The following is a 27,678-nucleotide window of genomic DNA, read 5'->3' on the forward strand; positions in this document are numbered from 1 at the left end:
CAAAGACTCAGCCATCAAAGAACTCACATTTGAGAGGAGAAGACAGATGTTCAACAAGAAATGTAACTCATGTTTATACACACTCATTGTGACTGTGAGGAAAAATCAGGGAGAGATGGGAGGAGGGCAGTTTATAGGCAAGACCTCATGTAGGAGGTGACATTGACCAGAGTTTAAATAAAGTGAGGGATGGAACCACAGAAAGACTGGAGGGGAAAATATTCTGTGCAAAGGCCTTGGGGCTGGAAGAAACACATGTGTTCAGGGAATAGAAATGTAAAGTGGAGAGAGACAGAGACAGAGGTGGGGTTGTGAGGGCTGCAGGGCCCCTCCAGAGGGGTGTGTAGGGTGGAAGCTGGGGGAATTTGAGCAGGGAGCAAAGTCTCCACTCAGACAGGAAATAGTCAGGGGGCTCAAGGGGCACAAGAAGGAGAGCAGCTTGCAGAGAGAGCCCCGCAATGCAACCCGCAACCATCTGATTTTCACTCATCTCATTCATTGTCTTTCAACATCCACATGCTAATTTCTGCTATGCACTCAGCATTTATGTACGTCTTTAAATCTCAGTTTATCTATACAGTCCTAATGGGAAGGCATGATTATCCCCATTTCACAGATGTGGTAACTGTGGCCCAGAGAGGTTAAGTTGACCCACCAAGGTCACACAGCAACAGTGGTGTCTTCAGGATTCACACGCAAGCTTTAGCTTCATGCTCCCTATTGTAGCTATCCCCACGCTAGAGGAGTATAGGGGAATTTCCTGTGATGGGGAAGTGCTTCCTGAGTCAAGGTCTGATCAGGAACTTTGCCCAGGGTTCATGGTCAAAAAGGCTGGTGGTCCCACGTGCCCCCCCATGTAACACACCCACATGACAGTTGTTCATACTGCTGAGCTTGGCCTTTGGCCCACTCACCTCTGTTCTGCCCTGAGGACTGGGCTTGAGGACAGGCAGAGTGTCATGTGCAGCCATGGATGGATGATTTGCAAGGTCCCCATGGGACATTGTGGCTTGCCAGGAAATAAAGACAAGAATCCACCTGTAATGCAGAGGAACTGGGTTCGATCCCTGGGTTGGGAAGATCTCCTGGATAAGGAAATGGCAACCCACTCCAGTATTCTTGCCTGGAGAATCCCATGGACAGAGCAGCCTGGCCGGCTACAGCCCATCGGGTGGCAAAAGAGACACGACTGAAGTGACTTAGCATGCGCGGGACATCGTAGCCTTTCATGGCCACATGGTCAGCAGGGTTCATCTAAGGGATGAAACATCCTTGGTCTCAGTCCTGTGTGTGCCCATCTGCACATGCAGGGTTGCATGTGAAAATATGTGTGTGCATATGTGTGTCTACACAGCCAAGAGTGAGTGCGTGTGCATCCATGACACATGTGTAGGATGGTGTGTGCGTAGATTTGGGGTGTCCACAGCCTCACCAAGGGGGAGGCAGGGACTGAATGAAGCTCCTCCCAAACCTGCAGCTTGTAGGGTGTCCAGGAACCGAGCTGCCTCCTGTGGCTGGAGAAGGGGTCCTGGTGGAATTCCTCCCTAGGGCATCTGTGGCTCCCTGGCTGCTCCATGGGCCACTCGCCTAGGATGAGAGGAACTTGACCAGCGCTGGTTCCACCCATAACCAGCTGTGCAACCTTGGGAAAACCAGGTCACCTCTCTGTTCCTTACCTGCCAAGGGGAATAACTAGATCTAACCCAAAGATGAAAAGGTGTGTGAGAAGATGCTGGATAAGCTGCGAGGGGCTGGAGTGAAGGGAAGAGACAGCAACCTGGGTGCCCAGCAAGGTGCTGGTACCGAATGTGACAAGGAACACACTGGCAACAAAAGCAGAAAGAAACAAGTGTGATGGCATCAGACTGAAAAGCTTTCACATGGCACAGAAACCATCAACAAAACAAAAAGGCAGCATACGGAACAGGAGGAAATATTTCCAAATCATGCCGTGAGAAGTGGTGACTATTCAAAATGTATAAAGAATTCATACAACTAAGTAGCAAAAAACAAACCAGTTAAAAAATGGGCAGAGGGGACTTCCCAGGTGGCTCAGTGGTAAAGAATCTGCCTGCCAAAGCAGGAGACATGGGTTGAATCCCTGGTCTGGAAAGATCCTACCGAGAGATCTAGGTGGGAGGAAAAGCCAAGGAAAAGCTAGGCCCATGCGCCACAACTACTGAGCCTGTGCTCTAGGACCTGGGAAATGCAACTGCTGAAGCCCTCGCTCCCGGAGCCCATGCTCTGCAACGAGAAGACACCACAATAAGAAGCCCACATACTGCACCTATAGAGTAGCCCTCATTTGAGACAACTAGAGAAAGCCCGTGTGAAGCAACGAAGACCCAGTGCAGCCCAAAATAAATTAAAAAAATAAAATAAAAAACCACCATGAGATACCATATCACCCCTGTTATTAAGCCGGTTGTAATCAAAAGGACAAGAAATAACAACTGTCGGAGAGGATGTGGAGCAAAGGGAACCCTTGTGCACTGTTGTGGGAATGTAAATTCATGCAGCTGCTATGGAAGAGAGTATGATTCTTCAAAAAAATTAAAAATACAGCTACCATATGATCCAGTAATTCCATTTCCGGGTATTGATCCAAAGGAAATGAAAACAGGATCTGGAAGAGATAGCTACACTCCCATTTATTGCAGCATTATTTACAATAGCCTAGATATGGAAACAACCTACACGTCCATCAATGGATGAATGGGTAAAGAAGATGGATCCACATATGTACATATATATACATATATACACACATATGTATATAATGGAATATTATCATCCAGCCATGAGATAGAAGGAAATCTTGCCTTTGTGACACCATGGATAGACCTTGAGGGTGTGATCCTAAAGCCAGACAGAGAAAGACAAATACTGCATGATATTACTTACATGTGGAATCTTAAAAAGAAAAAAAAAAAACACGTCAAATTCATAGAAACAGAATGGAGAAAACTGATTGCCGGGGACTGGATGTGTGGTGGAGGAAATAGGGAGAAGCTAGTAACAGGGTATACAGACTTTAACCTGTGAGATAAATAAAGTCTGAGGAGCGAGGGCAAAACAGAATTGATAGCACTGGGTTGCATAATTGAAAAGAAAACAAAAGAATGCACTAGACCCAGGCAGACCCCCAGGCCAGCAAACATTGAACAGGTACACAAGACGTGGAGTTTGCTGTTTGATTGGGAAATAGAGCAGCTCATTCAAGAATGAGGCCTGACTCCGAAGGCTCACTTTCAGGATGGTCACAAGCACTGGCCGGACCAGCTGGTGTTGTTGGACGTAGGCCCCTTTCTTCTCCATGGACTCCTCCCTGTATGGGGATGGGTTCCTCCCATCACCATGGAAACAACCCTGCAGACCACTTCTCTGGAAGCCAGGGGCCAGGGTGTTTCAGGAAGGAGAGTTTGGCCGATGAATCTTCCAGAGAGTCAAGTCAATGAGGCTCGCTGGGGGCTCCCTGGGGGAGCTCCGAGGAAGAGCCACATTCCAGTGAGTTCCAGGAGATCAAGGTGAGAGGAAACACCTGTAGCAACTGACTTTTCCTGGGAGGCTGTAGAGGAGAGGGGAGAGTGTAGCCTGTGAAACGGGACAGTGTTGAAGACCATCGAGGAGGAGAAAGCTTGATGATGGGGCTTGGAGAGAAAGAATCACCCTCCCTGAGATGGAAGGGTGGCAGAAGCGAGGGCTTTAATAACAGCTGACAGTTATTAAGCTGCTGAAAATGAAAGTGATAGTCGCTCAGTTGTGTCCGACTCTTCGTGACCCCATGGACTGTAGCCCGCCAGGCTCCTCTGTCCATAGGATTCTCCAGGCAAGAATACTGGAGTGGGTTGCCATTCCCTTCTCAAGGGATCTTCTTAACCCAGGGATCGAACTCAGGTCTTCTGCATTGCAGGTGGATTCTTTACTGTCTGAGCCACCAAGGAAGTGTCTATTGTGCGCCAATTTCTATTGCAAGTGCGTGTGTTTTAACTCATCTCACCCTCAGAACAATGCTGTAGAGAAGTTCTATCATTAACCCCATTTGTAGATGAGGAGACCAAGGCAAGACAGGTACCAAGGAGTTAGGCAGAATTAAGCAACGAGGCTTCCTCCAGGCAGTGAGACCTGGAGGGTGGGGGTGGGCCACCGAAGCTCTTCTCCGACCCCATGGTGACTGGAGAGATGGAACAGGCTTAATCACCGCAGGAAGAGAGCTTCCAGTTAGAAGAATAGTTCCTCAGTTGTTTTTTAAAACAAGGAAACTTCCCCACCCCCACCCTCCACATCAAACCTGATGGCATCCTAACATGTAATTAGACCAGATCAGAGCTCCAGTTGGAGTGTAAGGTCCATACCCAGCCTTTTCCACTTGCCTCCTGACTCCGGGGTGGACCCAGGGGCGGCCAATGGGGCCCTGAGGCTCCTCAGAACCCAGGAGATAAACACACAGTTTCTGCAGGACCAGACTTCTACATATGAACATCTAAGAGCCAGCAGCCTGTTTTCAGGGGACTCCTCTCTGAGAGGGAAACACAGGTAGCTCTTCCGCCAGGCTCTGTAACCCCTATTCCTTGGCAGTGGGGGGACATGAATGAGATTGAGGGTCCTCAGCCTCCAGGATCTAATGCCTGATGATCTGAAATGGAGCTGATGTAATAAGAATAGAAAAGTGCACAATAAATGTAATGCACTTGAATCATCCCGAAACCATCCCCCCTACCCCAGTCCATGGAAAAATTGTCTTCCATGAAACTGGTCCCTGGTGCCACAAACGTTGGGGACCGCTGGACTAGCTGACCTTTAAAGCTCCTCCAAAGGAGACTGGGCAGAGAATGAGAGGGAAGCAGAGGCTGGTGAGAGGGAGGCCCACCTTATCTTGCAGCCCTGGTCTGACTTGGGGTGGAACACGGAGCTGCGGGCCTCCTAGACCAGGGTGACATTTCTGTAGCTTTATGCCCCTGGCTGCTGGGACATCTGTCATCACTTGTCTTATTATTAAGACCTTTCCAAAGCTTTCTGAGGAGGATGTACAGTTGGCTGACTGCACTGAGGAGCAAAGGAAGTCCACCCTTTCCTTCTTGCCCTTGGCCTGCAGGAGGGGCGGGGGCTGGGAGGAGGAAGTAGGGAAGGCACCTACCCGGCAGTCTCTGCTGCCCACAGAGCTGGGGCCACAGAGTCCCTCAGTTTCCCAGGCTAATATCAGTAATAGACTTCCCAGGCTGTGCGAGTGGTAAAGAACCTGCCTGCCAAGCAGGAGATGTAAGAGACGCAGGTTCAATCCTTAGGTCAGGAAGATCCCCTGGAGGAGGGCACAGCAACCCACTCCAGTGTTCTTGCCTGGAGAATCCCATGGACAGAGGAGCCTGGTGGGCTACAGTCCACGGGGTCACAAAGAGTTGAAAGGATTGAGCATCTTAGCACAGCACAGTCATGTTTGTGTGTCTGTGCTGGGCTTATTAGGTTTCTCCCAGTGCAGTTTTGCATTTAAGTCTTCCTGAATCCCCACAGCTCAGTAAGATGCACAGGGCAGGCCTAAGAGCCTGGTTTACAGTGACTTGACAGGTTTACAAGGTGAGCCTGGTTTACAGTGCTGGCCCAGGGCCAGCGTGTGGAGAGGGGCCTGGGTCTCCATCACGAGTTCCTGAGCTGTTGCTGCTGCACTTCTTGGAACACCCCTCCCCACCCCTGCTGCAGGTCCCCAGCCAGCATTTTCCCAGCTCAACCACCCCCACCCCCAACTTTCTCATTGTCCTGCTTTCTGGCCCCCTGGCCTCCTTTGGCTCAGTTGCAAGCCATCTGGTCTCTGAAAATCCAATCTAACTGTTGAAGAGAATGAAAAAGTTGGTGTTTTTTCCTGCTGCATGAGGGCAGGGGGGTGGTTAATAATTAGGTGACCCGGGGGCAATGGGAGGAGGGAACTTAGAAATTATTCTCAAGACCCTTGATGACGTATCAAGAAGTGAGAAGGGGAAGAAAATATTTTGGTCTTAAAAAAATCAGCCATATTAAGATACAATTACATAAAATAAAAGCCTCCCATGTTTATACGTGTAGGTTGTGATTTTTGACAAGTGGCTACTGCTGTGTAGCTACTTCTCAAAGGACGGAATATCTCCACCATCCCATGACCCCTTGTTCCCTTCAGCTTCCGTGTCACTGAAACTGATCTGCTTCCTGTCACTACGGATTTGCCTTTTCTAGAACCTCATTCACATAGAATCATGCAGTGTGTGGACTTCTGTGTCTGCTGTCCTTCACTTACTATAAGGCTCTTTTGAAATTCATCCACTTGTTGCCTATTTGAGTAAGCTTGTTCCTTTTTACTGCTGAATAGTATTCCATTGTATAGATATGCTACAATCTGCTTATCCATTTACCAGTTCATGGACATTTAGGATTATTTTTTTTAACACGAGTCTCTCTCCCTTTTTTCTAAAAATACTGCCTCTATATACATTTAGAACACATGGTCCATATGTGTGCAGGATACATCATTTACTCAGTTTACTAAGGCTTAGTGTGTATGTGTGTTTACTCTCCTTGAATTAACTCTGGGCCAACTCCATCCCACTCTTACTCCTCTGGCCAGGGCACAGAGGCTCACAAAGCAGAAATCACTTTTTCATTTTATATGGTTGCACGGCATGTGGGATGTTAGTTCCCTGACCAGGGATCAAACCTGTGCCCCCTGCATTGGGATCTCCAAGTCTTAACCACCAGACTGCCAGGGAAGTCCCTGGAAACCCTCATGTTAGTCACACAACTCAAGAAATGAATATTTGAACCCAAACACTTACATGAATATTTAACCTTTTTACATATTTTGTTTGATTGTGGTACAAACACACAATGCAAGATCCACTTGCTTAACAGATTCCTGGGTACACTGTAGCTACTGGCGCAATGCTGTGCAGCAGGCCTCCAGGAAAAATTCATCTTGCATGATTGAAACTTTATGTCCATCGATCAGCAATTTCCCTTTTGTCCCCTCCCCTCCCCCATCCCTGGCAACCACTATTCTAGTCTGCAGTTCTGTGAGTTTGACTGTTTCAGGATCCTCATTCATTTAAGTGGGATCGTGCAGTATTTGTCTTTCTGTGACTGGCTTATTTTAGCATGTCTTTAAGGTTCATCCATGTAGTCACATACGGCAGGGTTTCCTTCTTTTTTTTGTTGTTTCCATTTTTTTTTATTTATTTTTCTTTTGGCCACAGCACATGGCTTGTGGGCTCTTAAGTTTCCCAACCAAGGAACCTGAATCCTTGGCAGTGAGAATGTGGAGTCCTAACCAGTGGATTGCCAGGAATTCCCAGAATTTCCTTCTTTTTAAAGGCTGAATAGTATTCCACTTCTTGTGTAGAAGGCATTATCTTTATTTGTTCATCCATCTTTTAGGTTGTTTGTGAATCTTGGCTTTTGTGAATGGTGCTGCACTGAATGATGTGCTGTGTGGTGCTCAGTCCTGTCCGACTCTTTTCGACCCCATGGACAGTAGCCCACCAGGCCCCTCTGTCCATGGAATTCTCCAGGCAAGAATACTGGAGTGGGTTGCTATTTCCTCTTCCAGGGCTGCACTGAATATTGGAGTGCTAGTATCTCTTCAAGATCTTGAGTTTAATTCTTTTGGATAAATACCCAGAAGGGAGATTTCTGGATCATGCAGTAGTTCTATTTTTAATATTTTGAGAAACCTCCAAACTGTTTTTCATAGCACCATTTTTTTCATTCCTACCAACTGTGTACAAGGGTTTTAATTTCTCTACATTTTCTCCAATATTTGTAGTCTTTGTCATTATTATTATTATTTTTTTAGGATAAACATCCTACCATGTGTGAGGTAACAGCCCTTCATGGTTTTGATTTGCATTTTCTTGATAGTTACCTCAAGCATCTTTTAATATACCTGTGGGCCATTTGTATGTCTTCTCTGGAAAAATGTTTGTTCAAGTTTTTAGCCCACTTTTAATTGAGTTACTAGGTTTTGTTGCTATTGAGTTGTAGTTCTTTCTGTATTTTGGAAATTAACTGCTTATCAGACATATGGTTTGCAATTATTTTCTCCTGTTCTGTAGGTTGCCTTTTCACTCTGTTGATTTTTTTTTTTTGCAGTGCAGGAGTTTTTCTTTGTTTTGGTTTAATATAGTCCCACTTGTCTATTTTTACTTTTGTTGCCTGTGGTTTTGATGTCATATCCATGAAATCATTGTTGCCAAGACCAATGTCATAAAGCTTTCCCCCTAGGTCTTATGCTTAAGTCTCTCACCCATTTTGAGTTGATTTTGTGTACAGTGTAAGATATGGGTCCAAATTCATTATTCTGCATGAGGGTGTTAAACTTTCCCAATACCATTTGTTGCAGAGATGATCTTTTCCCCGTTGCGCCTTCTTGGCAACCTTGCCCAAGATCAACTGACAGTGTATGTGTAGAGTTGACAGCTTGTTACTTCTGGGAACATTTGCAGCTGTGAAGTTTCATGTCAATATGTATTTTTATTTATCTGGGGTAAATACCTAAGCATGCAGTTAGTGTTAGTCATTCAGTCGTGTCCGACCCCTTTGCGACTCTTCACTCTGTAACCTGCCAGGCTCCTCTGTCCGTGGAGTTTTCCAGACAAGAATATTGGAATGGGTACTCATTGCCTTCTGCAGGGGATATTCCTGACCCAGGGATCAAACCGGGGTCTCCTGCAATTGCAGGAAGGTTCTTTACTATCTGAGCCACCAGGGAAGCCCTAGGCATGCAGTTACAGGAGCCAACAGTAAGTGTGTGTTTTAACTTTATAAGAAACGGCCAGAGTCCTTTCCCAGGAGTTGTACCATTTTACATTTCCACCAGAAGTGTAAGAGTCCCAAGTGCTCCACACTTTCCTCAATACTTGGTGTTGTCAGACTTTTGAATTTAGTCCTTCTCGTGGGTATGCAGTTTTGTCTCATTTTGATTTTCATTTGCATCTCCTTAATGACTAGTGATGTCATTAGTATATTTTCTTTGGTGAAGTATCTGTTCAATCTTTAGTACACTTTTCTGTGAAGTTGTCTTTTTTTTTTTTTAATTATTTATTTATTTCTGGCTATGCTGGGTCTTCATTTCTTTTCTCCAGTTGTGATGAGCGGGGCTACTTTCTAGTTGCAGCGTGTGGGTTTCTCATGTTGCGGCTCCCGGGCTCCAGAGCACAGGCTCAGTTGCTGTGGCGAGTGGGCTTAGTTGCCCCGAGGTGTATGGAATCGTCTGGGACTAGGAACCCACCCCTTGTCTCCTGCATTGACAGGCAGATTCTTTACCACTGAGCCACCAGCGAAGCCCCTAATTACTGAGTTATAAGAATTCACTTTTCTTAATAGTGTCTTTCAAAAAGGAAAATTTCTTTTTATTTCAGTGAAGTCTAATTTATCAACTTATTTCTTCCATGGTTTGTGTTTTTCATGTCCTCCATAGGAGATCTCTGTGTCTCTAAGTCACAGATTTTTTTCTGTGTTTTCTTTGATAAGTTTTACAATTTATTTATAAAATCATTAGGTCTATTTATAAAATTATTACATCTGTTACTTTAGGTCTATGATCCAGTTTGTATTAATTTATGTATCTATGGTGTAAGATATGGATTGAAGTCCATTTTCCTGCATATTGATATTCAACTGTTTCAGCACCATCTGTTAAAAAAGTTATTATCCCTTACTGAATTATCTTGGTACTTTTACTACAAATCAGTGTACCAAGAATCAGTTGATGTTTAAGTCTATTTCTAGCTTCTGCATTTGGTACAACCAATCTGTATGTCTGTCCCTATGCCAACACCAAATTCTCTTTATTTGAGCAGCTTTAAGTCTCAAAAGCACACAGTGAAAGTCCTATAACTTGTCTATTTATTAATTTGTTTATGGCTTCACTGGGTCTTTGTTGCTGTGCGGGCTTTTCTCTAGTTGCAGCGAGCAGGGGCTACTCTCTATTTGTGGTTCGTGGGCTTCTCATTGTGGTGGCTTCTCTTGGTGTGGAGCATAGGGCATGGTCTCCAGGGTGCTCGGGCTTCAGTAGTCGTGGCACGTGGGCTCAGTAATGATGGTTTGCAGGCTCTAGAACACAGTCTCGGTAGTTGTGGTTCATGGGCTTAGTTGCTCCACGGCATGTGGAATCTTCCTGATCCAGAGACTGAACCCGTGTTCCCTGCACTGGCAGGTGGATTCTTAATCACTGGACCACCAGAGAAGTCCCTATAACTTGTTCTTGTCTGTGAAAGTTGTTGGCTTTTCTTTCTCGGTTCTCCTGCTGGGTGTCCCCGTGTCTGTCCATCCTCCGCCACTTCACCCGCTGCAGGACCGCACGTCTCATCAATGACTCAGCTGTGTTTATGGTTGAGCAGCGGAGTCCTGAGTCTGAATACAGATGTGGGAGGTCGTGGTTGGGCAGCTTCCCCTGGTTCGGGGCCTGGCCGGGCGATGGCCTCATTAGTTCTCGCCGTTTGGTGCTTCCTCTCCCTCCGGCCAGCTGGCCTCTCTGGTCTCTGACCTTCCCCTGGCAGTACCGCCGCTCTCTTCTCCACTTCCTAGCTCTTTTGAAATAAGAAGTAGGGTCCTCTTCCGGATGAATCTAAGCTTCTCCTCTTCTCTCAGGCCAAGCCGCCTCCTTTTTGAATTTTTCGGAATCCCCTCTGTGCTGAGACACACACAAAAAACAGTCCCAGTAAAGCGAGACATCGTCTGCGTGCTCAGTCACTCAGTCGTGTCCGTCTCTTTGCAACCCCATGGACTGTAGCCCACCAGGCTCCTGTGTCCACGGGACTCTCCAGGCAAGGATACTGGAGTAGCGGGTTTCCATTTCATCCTCCAGGGGATCTTCCTGACCCAGGGATTGAACCTGGGTCTCCCACATTGCAGGTAGATTCTTTACCATCTGAGCCTCTATGAGCGCTTTGCATCTTTGCGTATGATTAGCCAAAAATGTTCACTGCGTGCAATTCTGTGCATCTTGGATGAATAGACCTAGTTCTGCCTTGCTGGCCGGACCTTAGTGGGCGGCAGGGCTATGGAGGACTCACTGTGATCATGACAAAAGTCAGAGCTGAATAGATGGTACATCCACGTGGAGGAGCCTGCTGCAGGGACCGGGGTGCAGAGGTAGAAGAGGTGGGAGGGCTGCGAGCAGGAGGTGGTGTCTGCACTGACCCACGTCCTCCCGGGGCAGTGTTTGGGACCTCGGAGTTCCCCGGGGGGCAGGATGCCTGGCAGAGGCGCCTTGTGGTCAGAGGGCGCTGACCTTCTCCCTCTGCTCTGCCCTCAGGAATGAGACTGTGCTGCACCAGTTCTGCTGTCCAGCCGCCGACGCCGAGCAGAAGCCCGCCTGCTCCGACCTGGGCCCCCACAGGTGGGAAGAGCCGCTGCGCGTCCTCCCCTCCCCACCCCACCGTCCTCCACCCCAAGCAGAGCGCACATCAGGGCCCCACTCCGCTTCTTCCTCCCTCGTCTCGCATTTTGTTTATTTGTTTTTACCTCCCTTCTCATCTCCTTCCTTCTCTCCTTTCCATCTCTCCTTCCTTCCTCCAGACCACAGATGAGCCATTGCTGACTTTTAGGTCATTATACCCTACTGTTCAAATCCCAGACCTATGCTCCTCCTCCCTAAACAGCCTATAAAAGGTTCACTTGTTTAAACATCAGGGGAAATTAACTTGATTCTATCTATATGTCTTAGTGGTGGGTTGTGCGGCACCTGAAGGTACCTTAACCAATAACAGGACCCATCCTGCCTTTCTTAGTCAACACTTGCATTTTTCTTGGCAATCTTTCTCCTTCCACGAAGGAGCCAAGATAACTATGATTTTTAGGTTTGTCCACCTCTGCTGGGTTCGCAGACCACCTGGGAAGGGAGGGGGGCACTGAGAAGTCAGGGTCCTGTCCAGGCTCTCCTCCTCGCCAGTCCTGGGTCATTCACCCGCCCTCTCTCTTCCCCATCCTGTCCTGCCCTGCAGCGTTCTCCCCTCATTGTCCTCCCCCCAACCCTCCGTCTCTCCTCCTCCCCCCATCAGTACTCTCTCCCTCTGTCTCCACCTGGAGCCGCCCCCTCTGTGCTGCTCACATTTTGTCCTCTTCTCTTTCCCCCAAGATTTCTGTCTCAGTTCAGCACCTTTCTCTTTCCTTTGCTTGTCCTTTACTTCCCTGGGGGTCGGGACACTCGGACTCTGGCCTGGAGTTGACCCCATCTGCTATCTCCTCTTGTTGGAGTGAACTTGGGCAAGCTCCTTAACTCCCCTGGGCCCCAGTTTCCCCATCTGTACGAAGAAGGGCTGTTCTACGTAGAGAACAGCATGATGTGCCATCTTACTGAGCCTCTGGGCCGCTGACAGCCCAGATGGGCTTTAGGTCCGTGTGGGAGGGCAGCAGAAGGTTCTGGGCTGTGAGCACCCAGGCCCAGATCTGCACCGGGCCACTTCCCGGTTTAAGCCTCAGTGATCCATGATCCTTCCCCCTTTATTCCTAGGAAAATAATGGGTAGTCACCAGAGGAAGCTGGTGAGCTTGGCGATGGAAAACCTTCCCTTAAAGTTGTTACTGCTTGTTTTCCCTTGGAAGGAGTCAGGGGGTTGGGAAAGGCAGGACTCTGTGGGGGGAATGGAAGTGGCGGAGAGTTGGGTTGGGTTAAATCGGGGGCCCACCTTGGGGTGCTCACCTCCAGGGCTGTAGGAGGCATAGTTGTTCCCGGAGGTGACCGCACTGGGGATGGAAGCAGGGGGAGGACCAGGTGCTGTGCTGATGCCTGGAGGACTGGGGCCAAGCTCTGCGCCCAGGACCTCAGGAGAGAGCAGCCTCCTGGATCCCCAGGGGCTCCCTGTCCAGGGGGGCATGTGAGCCCCCACATTGGAAATGACCCTGCTGGAAACTGGAAGGAAGGTGAGAAATGAAAGAATGAGACAGTGGGAGAGGACAGGAAAGAGGGCAGAGAGTTAGTGACCCGGAGGAAGGTCGGGGAGGGACGTGCCCTGTCCCATGAGCAGTCACTGCTCAGACACATGGCCGAGTTGTCGTCCTTGGCAGGGAGGAGAGAGGAGCTGTCTGTCCTGCACCCCCTACCCCCCACCCCACCCCCGCCCATCAGTCCATCTCAGTCCAGTCCACATCTCTTGCTGCCACTCGAGCCCTGGCACCAGTGAGGGTAGACAATACAGCACCCCCAAGACGCTGGTGCCTGGGAAGTGCCCAAGGACAGAAGTCATCTCTTGGGTCTTCCATGCCCCCTCCCAGCCATCCCCACCCCCACACCACAGCCCTGACTCCTGGTGGGAGGAGGTGGGAGAATGAGGCAGAGGGGAAGGAGGGGGCAGGGGGACAGGCTTCTTTTTCAAGATGGTAGAAAATCTCTTATCTTAGTATCCCTGGGAGGGAGGTGGGAGGTTCTCTAGGTCCCCCAGGGCCTGTGAGCTCTGCCCACTGCTGCCTCCCTGCCGCCCACTCTGCACAGGGCCAGGGGAGGGGCCCCCAGGTGTGTCCCGATGGTCAACCACTGTCACTTTCTGTGCCCACTTGTTCCAGTTGTCCTGTCTGTCTGGTCTGTAGTTTCCTGGAGTGTGTTTCTGTCTGTCTGTCCGTCAGTCTGTCTGATGTCAGTGTCTCGGCTTCTCTAGGAGGAGCCCCCGGATGTTCAATAGTCTGTGTGTCAGTCTGTCTGTCTGTTCTTGGCTTCCTGGGGAAGTCCAGCCCAGATAAGTTTCCTCCCATCAGACACCCAACATGCCTATTCCCAGCTCTGCCTGGGACCTTCCCGACCCTTCCCTCCCCTTTAGCCTCCAGAGGGGGTACCTGACCACCACCCCTGCACTTCCCTAAGGAGGTGCTGAGGTCAGAGACTGGGCTGAGATGAGGACACAGGTCACAAGGCCCCTTGAGCCACCCTCAAGAGACCCCCGGTTGGGCTCCAGGACAAGCCAGGCTGCCCCCACCGCTCAGTCTGGGTTTTCACCAGCTCAGCAAGGCTCCAATACTTTGGCCGCCTAATGTGAAGAGCCGACTCATTGGAAAATAACCTGATGCTGGGAAAGATTAAGGGCAAAAGGAAAAGAGGAAGACAGAGGGTGAGACGGTTGCAAGGTATCACCAACTTAACGGACATGAACTTGAGCAAACTCAGGGAGATAGTGGAGGACAGGGAAGCCTGGCATGCTGCAGTCCATGGGGTTGCTAAGAGTCGAACTTGACTGAGCGACTGAACAACAATAGAACAACAGCAAGGTTCCAGCCAGTGGGCCTCCTCTGGGGTCTCCAGGGAGAAGCCGGATGGTCTCTACAGGAGGCCCAGTGAAGACTTCACACCATCAGTCACAGCTCAGGGTCAGGGTGTTCGGTGTGTGAGTGCAGGGTTGGCCACGAGACCCCTTACCTCCCTCCTCTGAATCCGGCCCAAGACAGCAGTGATCCGGGTCAGCAGAGTGGAGGTGCTATTCCCCCCACCACCAACCATCCCCCCACCAACCATCCCTACCCAAGCTGTGTACTGAGCAGGAGTCCCTTTCAGGAGCCGATGGGTTCATCCTGGGGATAGGGGTGTGGTGGGGCAGGCGATGGCCCACAGCCCCTTTGATCAGACATACAGAGAAGAGCTGCTGGAGCCTGAGGTAAACCCTCGCCCGGGGGAGACCCCTGCCCCCCCAAAGCCCCAGTCCTGGGGATGCGGGGGTGTGAGTTCAGCCTTGCCCGGCGACCCCAGTGGCAGCTTTGGGGGTGGAGTCAGGGAACCTCTCTCTTGGGACCCAGAGCCTGCCCAAGAGTGATGCTCCCAGAAGTGGGAAGATTGGGAGGCCAGGGACGGGGTGCCCTGGGGTGGTTATGGGAGCCAGCAAGGCCTCTGAGGCTGGACCACCCATCCCCGTGCCTAGGTTTACGCAGCCCCGAGCACGCATCCCACGCTTCAGCCTCCAGGGCAGCGAGTGGAGTGCGAGCCAGGCTCTGCCCCACTTCCTCACGTCCCCCCACTGCCACTAATGACAGGGCTTTATTCTGGGCGACTGAACTGGCCAGTGATTGCAGGCCCTGCCCTTCTTCCCACAGGCTCCCGTCCCTTTGGGGTGCTGAGTAACCTGGGGAATAAGCAGCCTCCAGCATCTAGAGAGAGAGAGAAAAATAGCAGCCCATTTGTCTCTGTGGGTGGGAGGGAGCACCCTTCCCCCAGAGGAGGAAGACTGACTTCTGTTAGAGTGATGACAGGAGGTGGGGGGTGCTCAGGAGGGGGTCCCTGAGCAGGAAGCAGAACCACCCCCAGCCCTGGGGGAGGGGAGGGGCTGGGGCACTCTGGGTGTCGGGTCCTCCAACCAGGATGGAAGAGGCACTTAGTGTTACCTAATGCGCCAGCCCCCTGGCACTAAGCAGCCCCCGTATTTTGTCTCCATTCCCTGTGGCCACTTGCAGATGAAGGCTTGGGGTGGAGAGAAGTTCGGGGTCTCAGCAGAGGGACCCCTGCCCACCGGTTCTGGGGCTGGAAGGTCAGCCCAGGCTGAGCTCCTGCAGGCTGCCGCGCTGCACAGAACTGCCACCAGGGTTTTCTTCAGAAGCATGGGAGGGACCCTTCCAGCCACTGCGTTCGACCCTGAATAACATCTATTTTCTCTGATTATAAGTTATACTTGCTAGTTGTTGGAAATGTGGAAAATGCAGAAATATAAAGAAGAAAATAAAAACGGAAGCTGGTCGTATAGAATTAACTGCTGTTAATGTATTAGCGTGCAACCTGCCAGGGTTTATTTTTCTAGGCTGGGATTTATATCTCCCCCCATGAAAGGAAAAACAATTCTGTAGTCTACCTTTTCTGCTCAGGGCACCGTGGCCACAAGAGAGCCTGCCCCCCTGGCCAGTCCCTCGCTGTCCCCCTCACTCCCATCACCTGCCAATCAGCCAGGCTGGGGGCCCTGCTGGGGACCCCTGAGGAGGGGACACCGGCCAGCAGGGGCATTGCAGGGGGAGCCCCACGTCAGTATCCGCCACAGTGGCCAGAGGCCTGATCAGTGGACCAGCCAGAGTTTACTCAGTGATTACGGAGTGATTAAATTCTCAGTTGATACAGTTTAGGCTTCAAACAGCTGGGCTCAGAGGCCCCAAGTCCTGTGCCTGCTCCACCCGTCACATCAGGCGCCAAGGCTGCCGGGGACACTGCCCCCCACCCTTCCCCATTCTGGGACTTCAGAACTGCCTGCTCTTCCCCAGAGAAGCACAGAAAGGCCTCAGCTTCTGTCACTGCATGGGTGGGGGCCGGGCAGGGGTAGGGGTGGAAGGATGCGCGCCCAGCCTACCCAGCCCCCAAGCTCCAAGTTCTCTGCGTCTGCAGGCCAGGGAGGCAGTGGGCAGTGGCAAGGCCAAGGGGAAATTGTCCAATGTCCTCAGAGTCCAGAGATTCAGTTCCAGAGGCCTTTGCAGGGGTTAGGGTCCATCACATTAGCCAGGGCTGTGAAGACCCCCCACAATGCACTGCCCTGGAGTGGAGCCTGGGCAGGAATCCTGGGGGTCAAAGACCACCATCCACTGTGGGCGCAGCAAACTGCACGTGGTGCAGAGCATCGGGTGTGGGGAGGGGCTGCTTGCCCTTATTTGGGCTCCTGTCTTCTGAGGGTCCCCAGCTTGTCACAAGAGAGCCCAGCTTGGCTGACTCCATCCCCGAGGGTGGCCTCAATGGAGAGGGCAGAGAATTTGGTCCTGGAGCCAGAGACGGTGGTCTTCCTCCCCCAGACCCCGTTACTGTACCCCTCTGTGCGCTCAGCCCCCCTGAGTCTTCCCTGCTGGACTCTGAGGGGACAAGAGACAAAACAGATGCCATCTGGAGGGAGTTCCTCTGGGTGAGAGCAGTCCCCCTAACTCCAGTGGGCGTCAGGAAAGTTCTGTCCTGTGCTGGTGTCCGCCTTCTGCTCTGTGGGACATGAGACTTGTGTCTGGAGCAATCTCCCATGTGCTTCCCGCTCAGGCCTGGCTGTCCTCTAAGATGGTCTCTCCTGTGACCTGGATGGTCATGATGGATGCTCAGCCCCGGGGCTGTGTGGGGGCTTCCCTGGGAGCCAGGCCAGGCTGGGCCATCTCCAGACAGGCTGCTGGATGTTGGAGCTGGTTAGAGAACCCCTGCTCCCTCTGTGACTGTTTTGTGTTCCCCACCCACGAGAGGGAAGGAGCATGCTAGCCGTCCTGTGCTGAGAGCCTGCTGTGTGCCCTAGACACAGGTATGATTTAATTCTCACTGAAAGCTTATAAAATGTTGTTGTTCCATGTTACTTACACACGAGGCTCGGAGATGATGAATGACTGGTCCCCGGACCGGTTGATGGCACAGCTGGGATTTGAACCACGTCTGTTGTGGCTTCTACAACTGGCATCAGAGGACAAGGAAGGGAGGGATTCGTTGGTGCAGGAAATGAAGTGTGGTCCCCCCAAACTTTATCCCCTTGAGAGCCTGGCCTATGGTCCAGGGAGTGAGAAGGTGGGCCCCTTCCCTGCCCCCCGCCTTCCCCAACCCTTGAGCAGGAGATTTGTGCAACCAGGCTGAAGAGAGAAACGTCCAAGGGAATACTTTAAGAGGATAAAAGCTCTAGGCTTTATTATTTAAAGAAATGAGCATGGAGTTCCATGTTTGGGAGTTCCCTGGTGGCCTGGGTTAGTTCCGTGGTAGTTAGTGTTCTGAACTTTCACACCACGGCCGGGGGTTTAATCCCTGGTCGAGGAACTGAGATCCCACAAGCCATATGGCATGGCTGAAAAAAAAAAGAAATAAACATAACTAAAATAATAATTTCAGAACAACAAATTGAAAGCTACCACGAGGACCAGCTTTTATTCATGCAGAGCTTTGTCAGTTTTGGAAGAAGAAACAAATTTTTGCTCCGTTTGCTGAAAACTTCTTTTTTGAATATTTTAGGGGTTCTCTTTTCACTCCCAGGAAGGGAAGGCCTAGAGATTTCTCTAACTTCACTAGTTCCTGTGCTATTTTGTTTTCTCCTCTGAAAGGTCATCTTTACCTATTCATGTATCTTTTAACCCATAACACGACCATGAAAATGACTTACCATTCCAGTAAGTGTTTCTGACGGATGACAAAAAGGGTTTCAAATGCAATTCATCGGACTCCAAATGAGGAAACGATCTTAATCTATGTAGTGAGAGGAATTACATCAGATCAAGCATTCTTAAAGAATTTACTGCCTTTGAGAGGCCTTAAGAAAGGAGATTTTTAGAGATTACGTTTGCGGTGATTAATAAACAAAGCAAGGGACTTCTCTGGCGGTCCAGCGGCTAAGACTCTGTGTTCCCAAAGCAGGGGGCCCAAGTTCGATCCCTGGTCAGGGGACTAGATCCCGTATGCCACAACTAAGACCTAGCGCAGCCAAATAAGTAAATATATATATATATATATGTATTTAAAAACAGGGAAGTCAGCTGTCTGTGAAGGACAATGTTTTTCAGTCTGGAGCCGAGAGAAGGGTAGGGGGAGGACAGAGAAGGGGGCCTGTGGACGTCAAGGTGGTGGAGACACAGGGTGCAGCCTTTTACTATCTACAGACGGGAGATGAAGGAGATCAAGGTGCCTTGTCCTCTGGACTCAGGCCTCCTGACGGAGCTGGTGCTGACCTTTCCCCAGACTGAGATGAGCCACCCCCTTCTCCAGGCCTCAGTGTCCTCAGCTATCACACGGGAGGGGGTGCAGTATGAACACTCTAGTCCCTGAGGTTCCTCCCCTAGAGTGATTCTACCTGAAGGCAAGGTGCTGCCTTGGCTGAAAGAGGTGTCCATACGGAGGGACCAGGAGCATTTACAAAGCAGGACAAATCAAGGTGGTGTGACCCCAACAGGAGACCCTAGTTTGGGGTTGGGAGGTGGAGGGAGCACTTATATCAGAGGAGCCTCAGCAGGCCGGGTGTGGGATTTCTCTCTCCATCTCACCTATTGAAAGTGAAAGTGTTAGTCGCTCAGTTGTGCCCCACTCTTTGCAACCTCATGGGTTGCAGTCTGCTAGGCTACTGGAGCGGGTAGCCATTCCCTTCTCTAGATGGTCTTACAATCCAGGGATCGAACCCGGGTGTCCCGCACTGCAGGTAGATTCTTTACCGTGTGTGTCACCAGGGAAGCCTCATCTCACTTATTGTGAAAATACAAAAGTGGGTTTTAAAGGAGACCTACTGAGAGCACACAGAGTAACTCAAATTCAGGTTCAGGTCCTTGGTTTGGCCACATACAAACTCTGTGACAGTGGTGCAACTACTGAAGCTTTGGGATCCTTGATTTTCTCATCTGTCCAATGGGGACATTAGCACTTAGCTCTTAGGGTGGTTTTGAAAGTTGCTCAGTCATGTCTGACTCTTTGCGACCTCATGGACTATACAGTCCATGGTATTCTCCAGGCCAGAATACTGGAGTGGGTAGCCTTTCCCTTCTCCAGGGGATCTTCCCAACCAGGGAAGACCAGGGATCAAACCCAGGTCTCCTGCATTGCAGGCGGATTCTTTGCCAGCTGAGCCACAAGGGAAGCCCCTTAGGGTGGTTGGGAGGATTCAATGACATCTTGTGTGCAAAGATATCTGGTATATAGTAGGCACTCAATAAATGCTAGCTTTTTTTTTTTTTTTAGCATGAGGTATGTGTCATAGAGGGCTTCCCTGGTGGCTCAGATGGTAAAGAATCCACCTGCACACAGGAGACTCTGGTTTGATCCCTGGATCGGGAAGATACTCTGGAGAAGGGAATGGCTACCCACTCCCGTATTCTTGCCTGGAGAATTCCATGGAGAGAGGAGCCTAGTGAGCTTTAGTCCATGGGGTCGCAAAGAGTCAGACACGACTGAGAGACTAACACACACACATGCACGTGCCGTGACCCAGAGCTGCCTTTCTTTATTTTTTTTAATTTTTAAATTGTATTTGGCCATGCCACGAACATGTGGTGTCTTAGTTTCCCAAGCAGGGAACAAGCCTGTGTCCCCTGCACTGGGAGCTCAGAGTCATACTCACTGGAGCACCAGGGAATTTCTGATGCTAGCTGTTTTAAAACTGGATTTTTCAAGAGCAGAGAGGGAGAAATCAGGTAAGATCTAGGAGTTCTGGGAGAAGGGGTCTAGAAGCTCAGGCATGATTCGGAAATATTTAGAATGGGCCTACTCTTTCAGCAGATGGGGTCCCTGCAGCAGAGACCCTAGTATGGCAAGAGGAAGCAGACACGTGACTCTGGGTTTGCTCTGGGTTGTTGAGCTGTGTCCTTTAGGGAGAGGGCCCAGTCCCTCCTCTGGACGGCAGACAATGGGCAGGGAGGAGAGGGCCACGTTCAGATGTTTCTGCTCCAGCCTGGCCCGTGACACATGGAGAGTTGCCTGGAGAGAGAGAGCAGGGGTGAGGGACTCAGAACTGAGAGACCAGTTGGGGGAAGAGATCAAAGGAGCTAAAAGCCCTGATGAATGCCAATCAAGCAGGGCCAGTGGGCCCTGAGAGCAGATTTTCTAGATGTCAGGGCAGGAGAGGAAATGATTTAACCGAGCACCAGGCTGTCACAGCGCAGCAAGGATGCGATTAAGCGTACAGGCATTTTATCAGGGAAATCTTCTCGCCAGCTGACAGGCTGGCCTTTTTCTGTCCTAAGAGGAGGAGACAGTTTAGCCCCCACAGGGACAAGTTTGCGGCCTGGGGCTGACCCCTGCCCTGCCTGGAGTGGGGGGCTGGCTCCCCACAGTGGGAGCTCTGGGGCTTCCTCCCAAAGCTTTTGTGTCCTGCTTCCCTTTTCACCCAAACACCTTTGGAGACGACCCACGGGCTTCTCTGGTGGCTCAGATGGTAAAGAACCTGCCTGCAATGCAGGAGACCCGGGTTCCATCCCTGGGTTGGGAAGATCCCCTAGAGAAGGAAATGGCAACCCACTCCAGTGTTCTTGCCTGGAGAATCCCACAGACAGAGGAGCCTGGAGGCTACAGTCCATGGGGTTGCAAAGAGTCGGACACGCCCGAGCAACTAAACAACAACTATTCAGTGCAGCTGTCAGGTGACTGTGGGGTATGTCAGGACAGATTGCAGTCTGTGTTTCTGGAGCGTCATCCTTGGGGTGGGTGAGGTGAGAACATGGGCAGGGGACTAGCTTCTGCGGGGGTGGGGGAAGGGCAGACACAGGAGGTGAGAAAGCCTGAGGTGTGTCCTCGGGCTCAGAGAAGCCTGGGCTTGTGAGTGTATGCGGTGTGTCAGGTAGCGAGCTGGGAGGGTGTCCTGAGAGCTTGATTTTGCTACTGGATCCACACCTATTGGGGAGGAAATAAAACACTCAAAAATATTAGGCTTCCAGTGGCAATAAAACTGCATCATTGGTGTGGCCCAGCCTGTGAGTCTGTGTGGGAGGTGTCCTGAGGAAACTTCTAGATGTAGCCCCCTCCCCAGAAGGTACCAGGTGCTGGCACCCCACTGTGAGGTGGGCTATGATGCAGAGATGGTTTCCACGCTGGACTTGGGGGCCACCTTGAGTGGCTCCCTGGGCACAGTGGGCTTGGGTCTGCGGAGGACACAGGCCCAGAAGGCTGCGATGCCTTCAACAGGAAACCCCTCCAGACAAACCAGCCCGTCCAGACCCTTCTGGAACAGTCGTGCAGCCAAATCCTGGAGTCTCGACTGAGCGGACAGGAGAGGGAGTAACTTACTCTCTCGGGGTCCGTGGGAGGAAGGGCAACCTCTGCAAATGGACAGCAGGGAAGACCCAGCTACCCTCCTCCAGGGCCTCCTCCTGTGAGCCCCGGCTTCCAGCATGGATGACAGTGGTCAGGGCAGAGAGGAAGGCAGGGAGGCCTTCAGCATGCCCCTGGGTATGGAGGCCGGGGCGGGGCGTGGATGTGAAGGTGCAGGGTGTGGGCCCGGGCCCCTTGGAGGGAAAGGGAAAGGGAGGAAGCTGGCCTCTCCTTCCTTCCTGTTGTCAGAGCCTTTTGCTCAAACTGTCCATCTTATGACGAGAAATCCAAGGTGCAGGGAAGCCATGTGCCTACGGTTACAGCGAGCACAGCCAGCAGAGGCAGTCAGACCCTGCCTGGGGCCCAGGGCTCTCCACCAGCTCGGGCGGCATTTTCCAGCCTGTGCTTGGAATCAGCACGGGGTGAATTTGTTACAGACGCTGGCCCTCTATTCACTGCAACCCCTCCCCAGTACCGTCTGGGACCCCCTCCCTCTGCAAGGACACTTGACTCCCCTTGCTTGGCCTTTATTCTGACCATCGAAGATCACTTTATCGATTCAGGCAAGAGACAGAAAGGAGTGTTTTAGTAAAGGCTGAAAAATCTTGAGATGTGAGGCGTTTTGTTAGCTTTTGTCTGGAAAATGCCTAGTTTCTTTGTCCCAGAAGGGCTTTCAGAAAGGCTGGCGGAGCCAGAATAATCTAGTGCAATTGGTCAGGCCCTCTGGGGGAATCTTGCCGCCCAAGGAGTCCTCCAGCCTTCAAAACACTTCTGCCTGGGTCTCAGGAACTGCTGTTCTGGCCAGTGCCTGGAGGGGAAAGTGGCCCTCCCTCCCTCCCTCCCCACCCTGTCCCCAAACCCCCCATCAACACGCCTCAGGCTTCCTCTCATCCCTTTCTCTGCCTTTGTGCCAGGATCACGACCCAAGCCAATCTCTAGTGGACGGGACGAGCATGGGCCTGGTGCTCCCTCCCATGAAGTCCTCCCCGCCCCCCTCACAGGCTCTTTTATTAATTAATTAATTAATTTTTGGCTGCTCTGGATCTTGGTTGCTTTGCATGGGCTTTCTCTAGTTGTGGCAAGCAGGGGCTACTCTCTAGCTGCGGAGCTTGGGCTTCTCATTGCGGTGGCTTCTCTTGTTGTGGAGCGCAGGCTCTAGGGCACAGGGGCTTCAGTAGCTGTGGCGCACAGGCTTAGCTGCTCCATGGCACGTGGGATCTTCCTGGACCAGGGCTCAAACCTGTGTCCCCTGCATTGGCAGGCGGATTCTTATCTACTGCGCCACCAGGAAGGCCTTCACACGGCTCTTCGACAGCTCTCGGGCCCTGAGCTCCTGGTGGAGGGCAGGGTCTGCCTGGGAGCCCAGGGGGACACCACTGTCGGGACCAGCTCCTGGCAGGGGCTGCAAGGCTGCCCTTTCTTCCCCCTCATCCTTCTCAGGGATGCATTTTCCCAGCACACCAACCTAGGAGGACACCTCATCTTCATCACTCTCCTGGAAAGGAGATATTCACACCCCCATTTTGCAAATGAGAAAACTGAGGTGCAGAATAAATATATTTTGCTTCAAATCAGTGAGTCAGAGGAATGGGGGCTCCCTCCACTCAAGCCTTCTGCCCTGTGAGCGAGGACCCATCAGTGTTGAGGGAAAGTGTCCGGTGTCTGAAAGCCCAGTGGAATGTGAACCCTGACATTTTCTTTCTGTATGACCAGAGCTGAGCTGCCTACAGCTCTTGGCACAGCCCTGAGTGCTTGGCGCAGTCCTCAGCACATGGACGAAACCCATGACCATCCCCCCAGAAGAGTGTTTTCAGCTCGATCCACGGAGTCTGTAAAGCCTCTGAATGTGGAGGTAGAACTCGGCACATATGAAAGCACGTATGTTTTCTGGGAACAGAGCCCAGAGTCTTTATCAAAGATGTCTGGAGCCCAGAAAGGTTTTACAGGTCTGGGAGCAGGGAGACCAGGGTAATCCTGGCTGACAGGAAAAGGAAGGAAAAAGCGAAGCTTGGTGCCCATCACTGGTCGGGTGCTCATCACTCATTGGTGTCTCTGGGAAACAGACCCTGAGTCCAGTGTGCTGGATGTTGACTAGAGGATGCTTAGGGTCAACATGCATGGGGAGAGGGCAGGAGCATAGTGCAGGGCAGGGAGAGAAGTTAACCTGTGGCAGATGTCCACTAGGAGCCTGGGCTAATTCCATAGCGAGCTCTGCAGGAAGAATGACCTCTCAGATCCAGACTGGATCACATGGCTGAACCTTTATAACCACTGTTGGCCACTGGATGTAGACTGCCCTGGGGAAAACATGACTTTGGGCCCAGGAGCTTACTGCAGCTCAGACAATCCCAGAAGGAACTGGGGGAGCTGACAGCTGAAGGCAAGCTTCAACAGCAGCCCCAGGGCTGGACAGGAAGTCAGTCCTTGAAGAAGGGTCTGGGGCTGTATCACCAAGCTCATTGCAGTATCTCTGCTCTTGGGAAAGTGTGAGAGATTAAACGCTATCCATTCACCCATCCATTTATCCCTCCATTCATCCATCCACCCATCCATCCCTCCATCCCTCTATCCATTTAACATTTCCTAAACATGTCTTATAAGCCAGCCTAGGTGATAAGCACCTATGATAAAAAGCTGTACATGGCACTGTCTGGTGGAGGCGAGAGACACATCAGTGAATAATTTAGGCACAAAGTGGTCAGTTATGAAATAGAGGCAAGTGCCAAGAACTATTGGAGCACATTGGAGAGTGGACTCTTCCTGGAACAATGAGTGAGTTCTGAAAGAGTTGTCAAGGCAGAGAAAGGATAAGGCATTTTAGGCATGAGGAAATGACGGTACAGGCATGGTGGTCTGAGGGGGTGCAGCAGATTTGAGGAAAGTTTCCAGGTGGCTCAGATGGTAAAGAATCTGCCTGCAATACAGGAGACCTGGGTTTGATCCCTGAGTCGGGAAGATCCCTGGAGAAGGGAATGGCAACCCACTCCAGTATTCTTGCCTGGAGAATCCCATGGACGGAGGAGCCTGGTGGGCTACAGTCCTTGGGGGAGTCACAAAGAGTCTGACACGACTGAGTGACAAAGCCCAGCACAGCACACGTGACCTTCGGGAAGAATGGGCGTGTTCTAGCTCAAGAAAAGTTGACGTTAGATCTTACAAAGAACTTCCTGGTGATACCAGTGAAAAAACCCAATACTTAGAGCTCATCCAACTATACAGCTTGATTGGTGGCCACAGGAAAAATGACAAAGCAAAGAATTATGCAGAGGCAAGGAGTCAGGCTCCTTGTTGCTAGGGCGGCCAGTGAACTCTTCTTTCTCTATGTTTGAGGGTGGGGGTGGGGTGCAGGGGAGTGCCGGGAGGACCTGAATGAAGAAGGACTCTTCACCCTTGGTTATTTTAGCACTAGGAGGCTTCAAAGTTAGGTGGAAGTGAAAGGAAGCAGCCCCTCTGGCACGATTTGGGGCATCTTACGTGGGACAAAGCCTTGGAAAAAATAAATCCCAAGGTTGCCTGGCCCTCCAACCAGAGCCAGCCCATCTCCCTGGGCCCCCTGCTCCTCATCTGTGAAAAAGGGAGATGAGAAGGATGGGCTAGATAACCTTAGGGTCCCTGTCCACCGCAGAGGCTGTGCCAGGGGTCTTGGGGTCTCTTCAATTCATCCTTCAACAAGTTTCTGCGGAGCCCTCATTGTTTGCTCAGCACCAACCGGGGAGAAGGGGATTAAATAGAATATAAGCCCCAGGCTCGTGGGAAATGGGGTTGGACGGAGAGATGGGGAAAGAGAAGTTAACGTTTCTGGAGCACTCAGTCTGTGCCAGGTGCCGTACGAACCCCTCAACGTGCTGACTCCTTTCCACTTCCCAGGGACCCTGTAGGGCAGGTACCAGCGCCTCCCGTGTACTGATGGGGAAACCAGGGCTCAGAGAAAAAGCAACTTGACCAAAGCCATGTGGGTGAGGGCTGCACTGCAGCTCTCACCATGAGCTGAGATGCTCCTTTGTGACGCAGGTAGTGACCCTCTGGGGTTCTCACAGATGGAGCCTGGGAGCTGGAACCACCGGGAAGGCTTCATGCTGGAGAGGGCTCAGCGCGGGGCCTGGGGGAGGGGCAGAACTCAGAGGCTGGCCAGGCGGGGAGCAGCCTGAGCGTCGTCTTGGGGGGAGGGTGCGGGCACATGGGCAGCAGCTGTGGCTCCTGTCCGTGGTTCCACCAGAGAGAGAAGGGGGTTGAGGAGGGGCAGCAACTTCATCTAGAAGCATCACTCTTCCCCCAGCCTCATCTCGGCCGTCTAAAGACAGTTGGTTCAGCGGGGGTCAGCTTCCTCTCAGCTACTGGCCAGAAAGCAGACCACTGATAACTATGGTAGTTAACACACACTAAGCAGGCAGCAGGAGCCAGACCCTGCCTTAAGAACTCTCTAACTTAAGCCTTCCATCACCCCAGTAAGGTAGGTTCCATTATTATTCCCATTTTATACAAGATGTGAAGAGCAGACTCATTGGAAAAGACCTCGATGCTGGGAAAGATGGAAGGCAAGAGAAGGGGACCACAGAGGGTGAGATGGTTGGATGGCATCACCGACTCAATGGACTTGTGTTTAAGTAAGCTCCGGGAGATAGCGGAGGACAGGGAAGCCTGGAGGGCTGCAGTCCATGTGGTCGCAAACAGTCAGACATGCCTGAGTGACTGAACATTTTATAGATGGGGAGACAGAGGAAAAGTGAGGTGAAGTAACCCGCTTAGGGCCCCACAGCTAATAAGACACAGGACCCAGATCGGAACCCGGGTAGTCTACCCTTAGGGCTTCTCTGGCGGCTCAGACAGCAATGAATCTGCCTGCAATGCGGGAGACCTGGGTTCAATCCCTGGGTTGGGAAGATCCCCTGGAGGAGGGCATGGCAACCCACTCCAGTCTTCTCGCCTGGAGAATCCCCAAGGACAGAGGAGCCTGGCAAGTACCGTATGTGGGTCACAAAGAGTCGGACACGACTGAGCGACTAAGCACAACACAGCACACATACTACCTCTAAGCAAGTTCCTGAGCCCCTCTCTCTGCCTCCCTGGGACCCTCCCCAAGCTCAGGCTCTCCTCTTGGCCTGGAGTTTTTGCACACCAAGATAGTCCCATCCTAATGAGGACCGCAGGAGGCCCCCACCAGCCCCTCCACAGGCCCATAGCTGCCCGAGGGCCCCAGCTCCCCTCGCTGTACCCACACTCACCCCGCCCCCCAACCGAGCACCGTTGCCTTTCGTTCACAGTGACGGCGCCTGCGCCCAGGCCGGTGGGGGCACGGAGGACTCCGTGGCGGCGGCGGCGGTGGCCGGCAGACCCAGTGCCCACGCCCCGAAGGCTCAAGCCCAGCAGCTGCAGGAGGAGGAGGAGCGGCCGGGGGCGGGGGGCGCCTCCCCGCGGGCCGGCCCCCACCGCGCGGCCTCCCCTGGCCGGCAGCAGCCTGCCCTGGCGACAGCGCTCTGCTCCCGCGCCCCTGCCGCCTCCGATTACGAAATCTCCCTTGACCTAAAGAATAAACAGGTACCCAGGGCCTCCGAGGCGGGCGGGAAGGGTGGTGAAGGGCCCTGACTTGGGCGCTGACCAGGGTCCCAGGGATGTCCCTGTCTGGGCCGCCTCTGCTGCAGGCCCATCTCTTGGCCACTAGTTCTCCCAGCTGAAAGGGGTAACTGCCCCTCCCTACAGCCAGCTCTTCCTGCAACCAGCCTTACCAGTGGCAGGGGTCACCCGTGCAGCACCAAGCCTACGGGCAGTGTGTCCAGGGCTCTGCCCCTCTTGCCGCTGCAGGAAGCCCACATACTTCGAGGCAGGCGAAGCCCCCACCCCCAACCCTGCTCCAGAGAGATGCCCAGCCTACCTGCCCACCCAATGGGCAAGCTCCCTGCTCAGGCACACACAGGCTCAAATGAGGTTTGAAGACAGTGGTGTCCTCCAGGTAGACTAAAGATTCCCAGGATTAGCCCAGATTGGGAGAGTCCAAGTGAAGGACCAGGGAGGCCTGGTGTGCTGCAGTTCGTGGGG

The 27,678-nt window shown here is 51.8% G+C and overlaps 1 protein-coding gene and 1 long non-coding RNA gene across 4 annotated transcripts in view; both read left to right on the forward strand.

Moving 5' to 3' along the window:
• Positions 1-27,678, forward strand: part of IQSEC3 (IQ motif and Sec7 domain ArfGEF 3) — an 83,928-nt gene that overhangs the window by 17,756 nt on the left and 38,494 nt on the right. Inside the window, exons 2-3 of one of the 2 annotated variants that reach the window (XM_081593964.1) lie at positions 11,276-11,359; positions 26,907-27,180. In XM_081593964.1, coding sequence (XP_081450090.1) covers positions 11,276-11,359; positions 26,907-27,180 — 358 coding nt within the window. Of the gene's footprint in view, positions 1-11,275; positions 11,360-25,718; positions 26,096-26,906; positions 27,181-27,678 lie in introns of those variants that run through there. The other variant, XM_081593965.1, reaches the window with a different exon arrangement.
• On the forward strand, positions 14,264-15,678 carry LOC145546632 (uncharacterized). 2 transcript variants are annotated; one of them, XR_014083084.1, is made up of 3 exons: positions 14,332-14,419; positions 14,500-14,599; positions 15,390-15,678. It is a non-coding gene; the product is annotated as an uncharacterized LOC145546632 (long non-coding RNA). The 2 variants fall into 2 exon arrangements; XR_014083085.1 differs by lacking the exon at positions 14,500-14,599 and having other exon boundaries at positions 14,264-14,419.

The sequence above is a fragment of the Giraffa tippelskirchi genome, chromosome 4 (genome assembly GCF_054371585.1).
Source record: "Giraffa tippelskirchi isolate mGirTip1 chromosome 4, T2T-mGirTip1v1.2.pri, whole genome shotgun sequence".
Classification (NCBI taxonomy): Eukaryota; Metazoa; Chordata; class Mammalia; order Artiodactyla; family Giraffidae; genus Giraffa; species Giraffa tippelskirchi.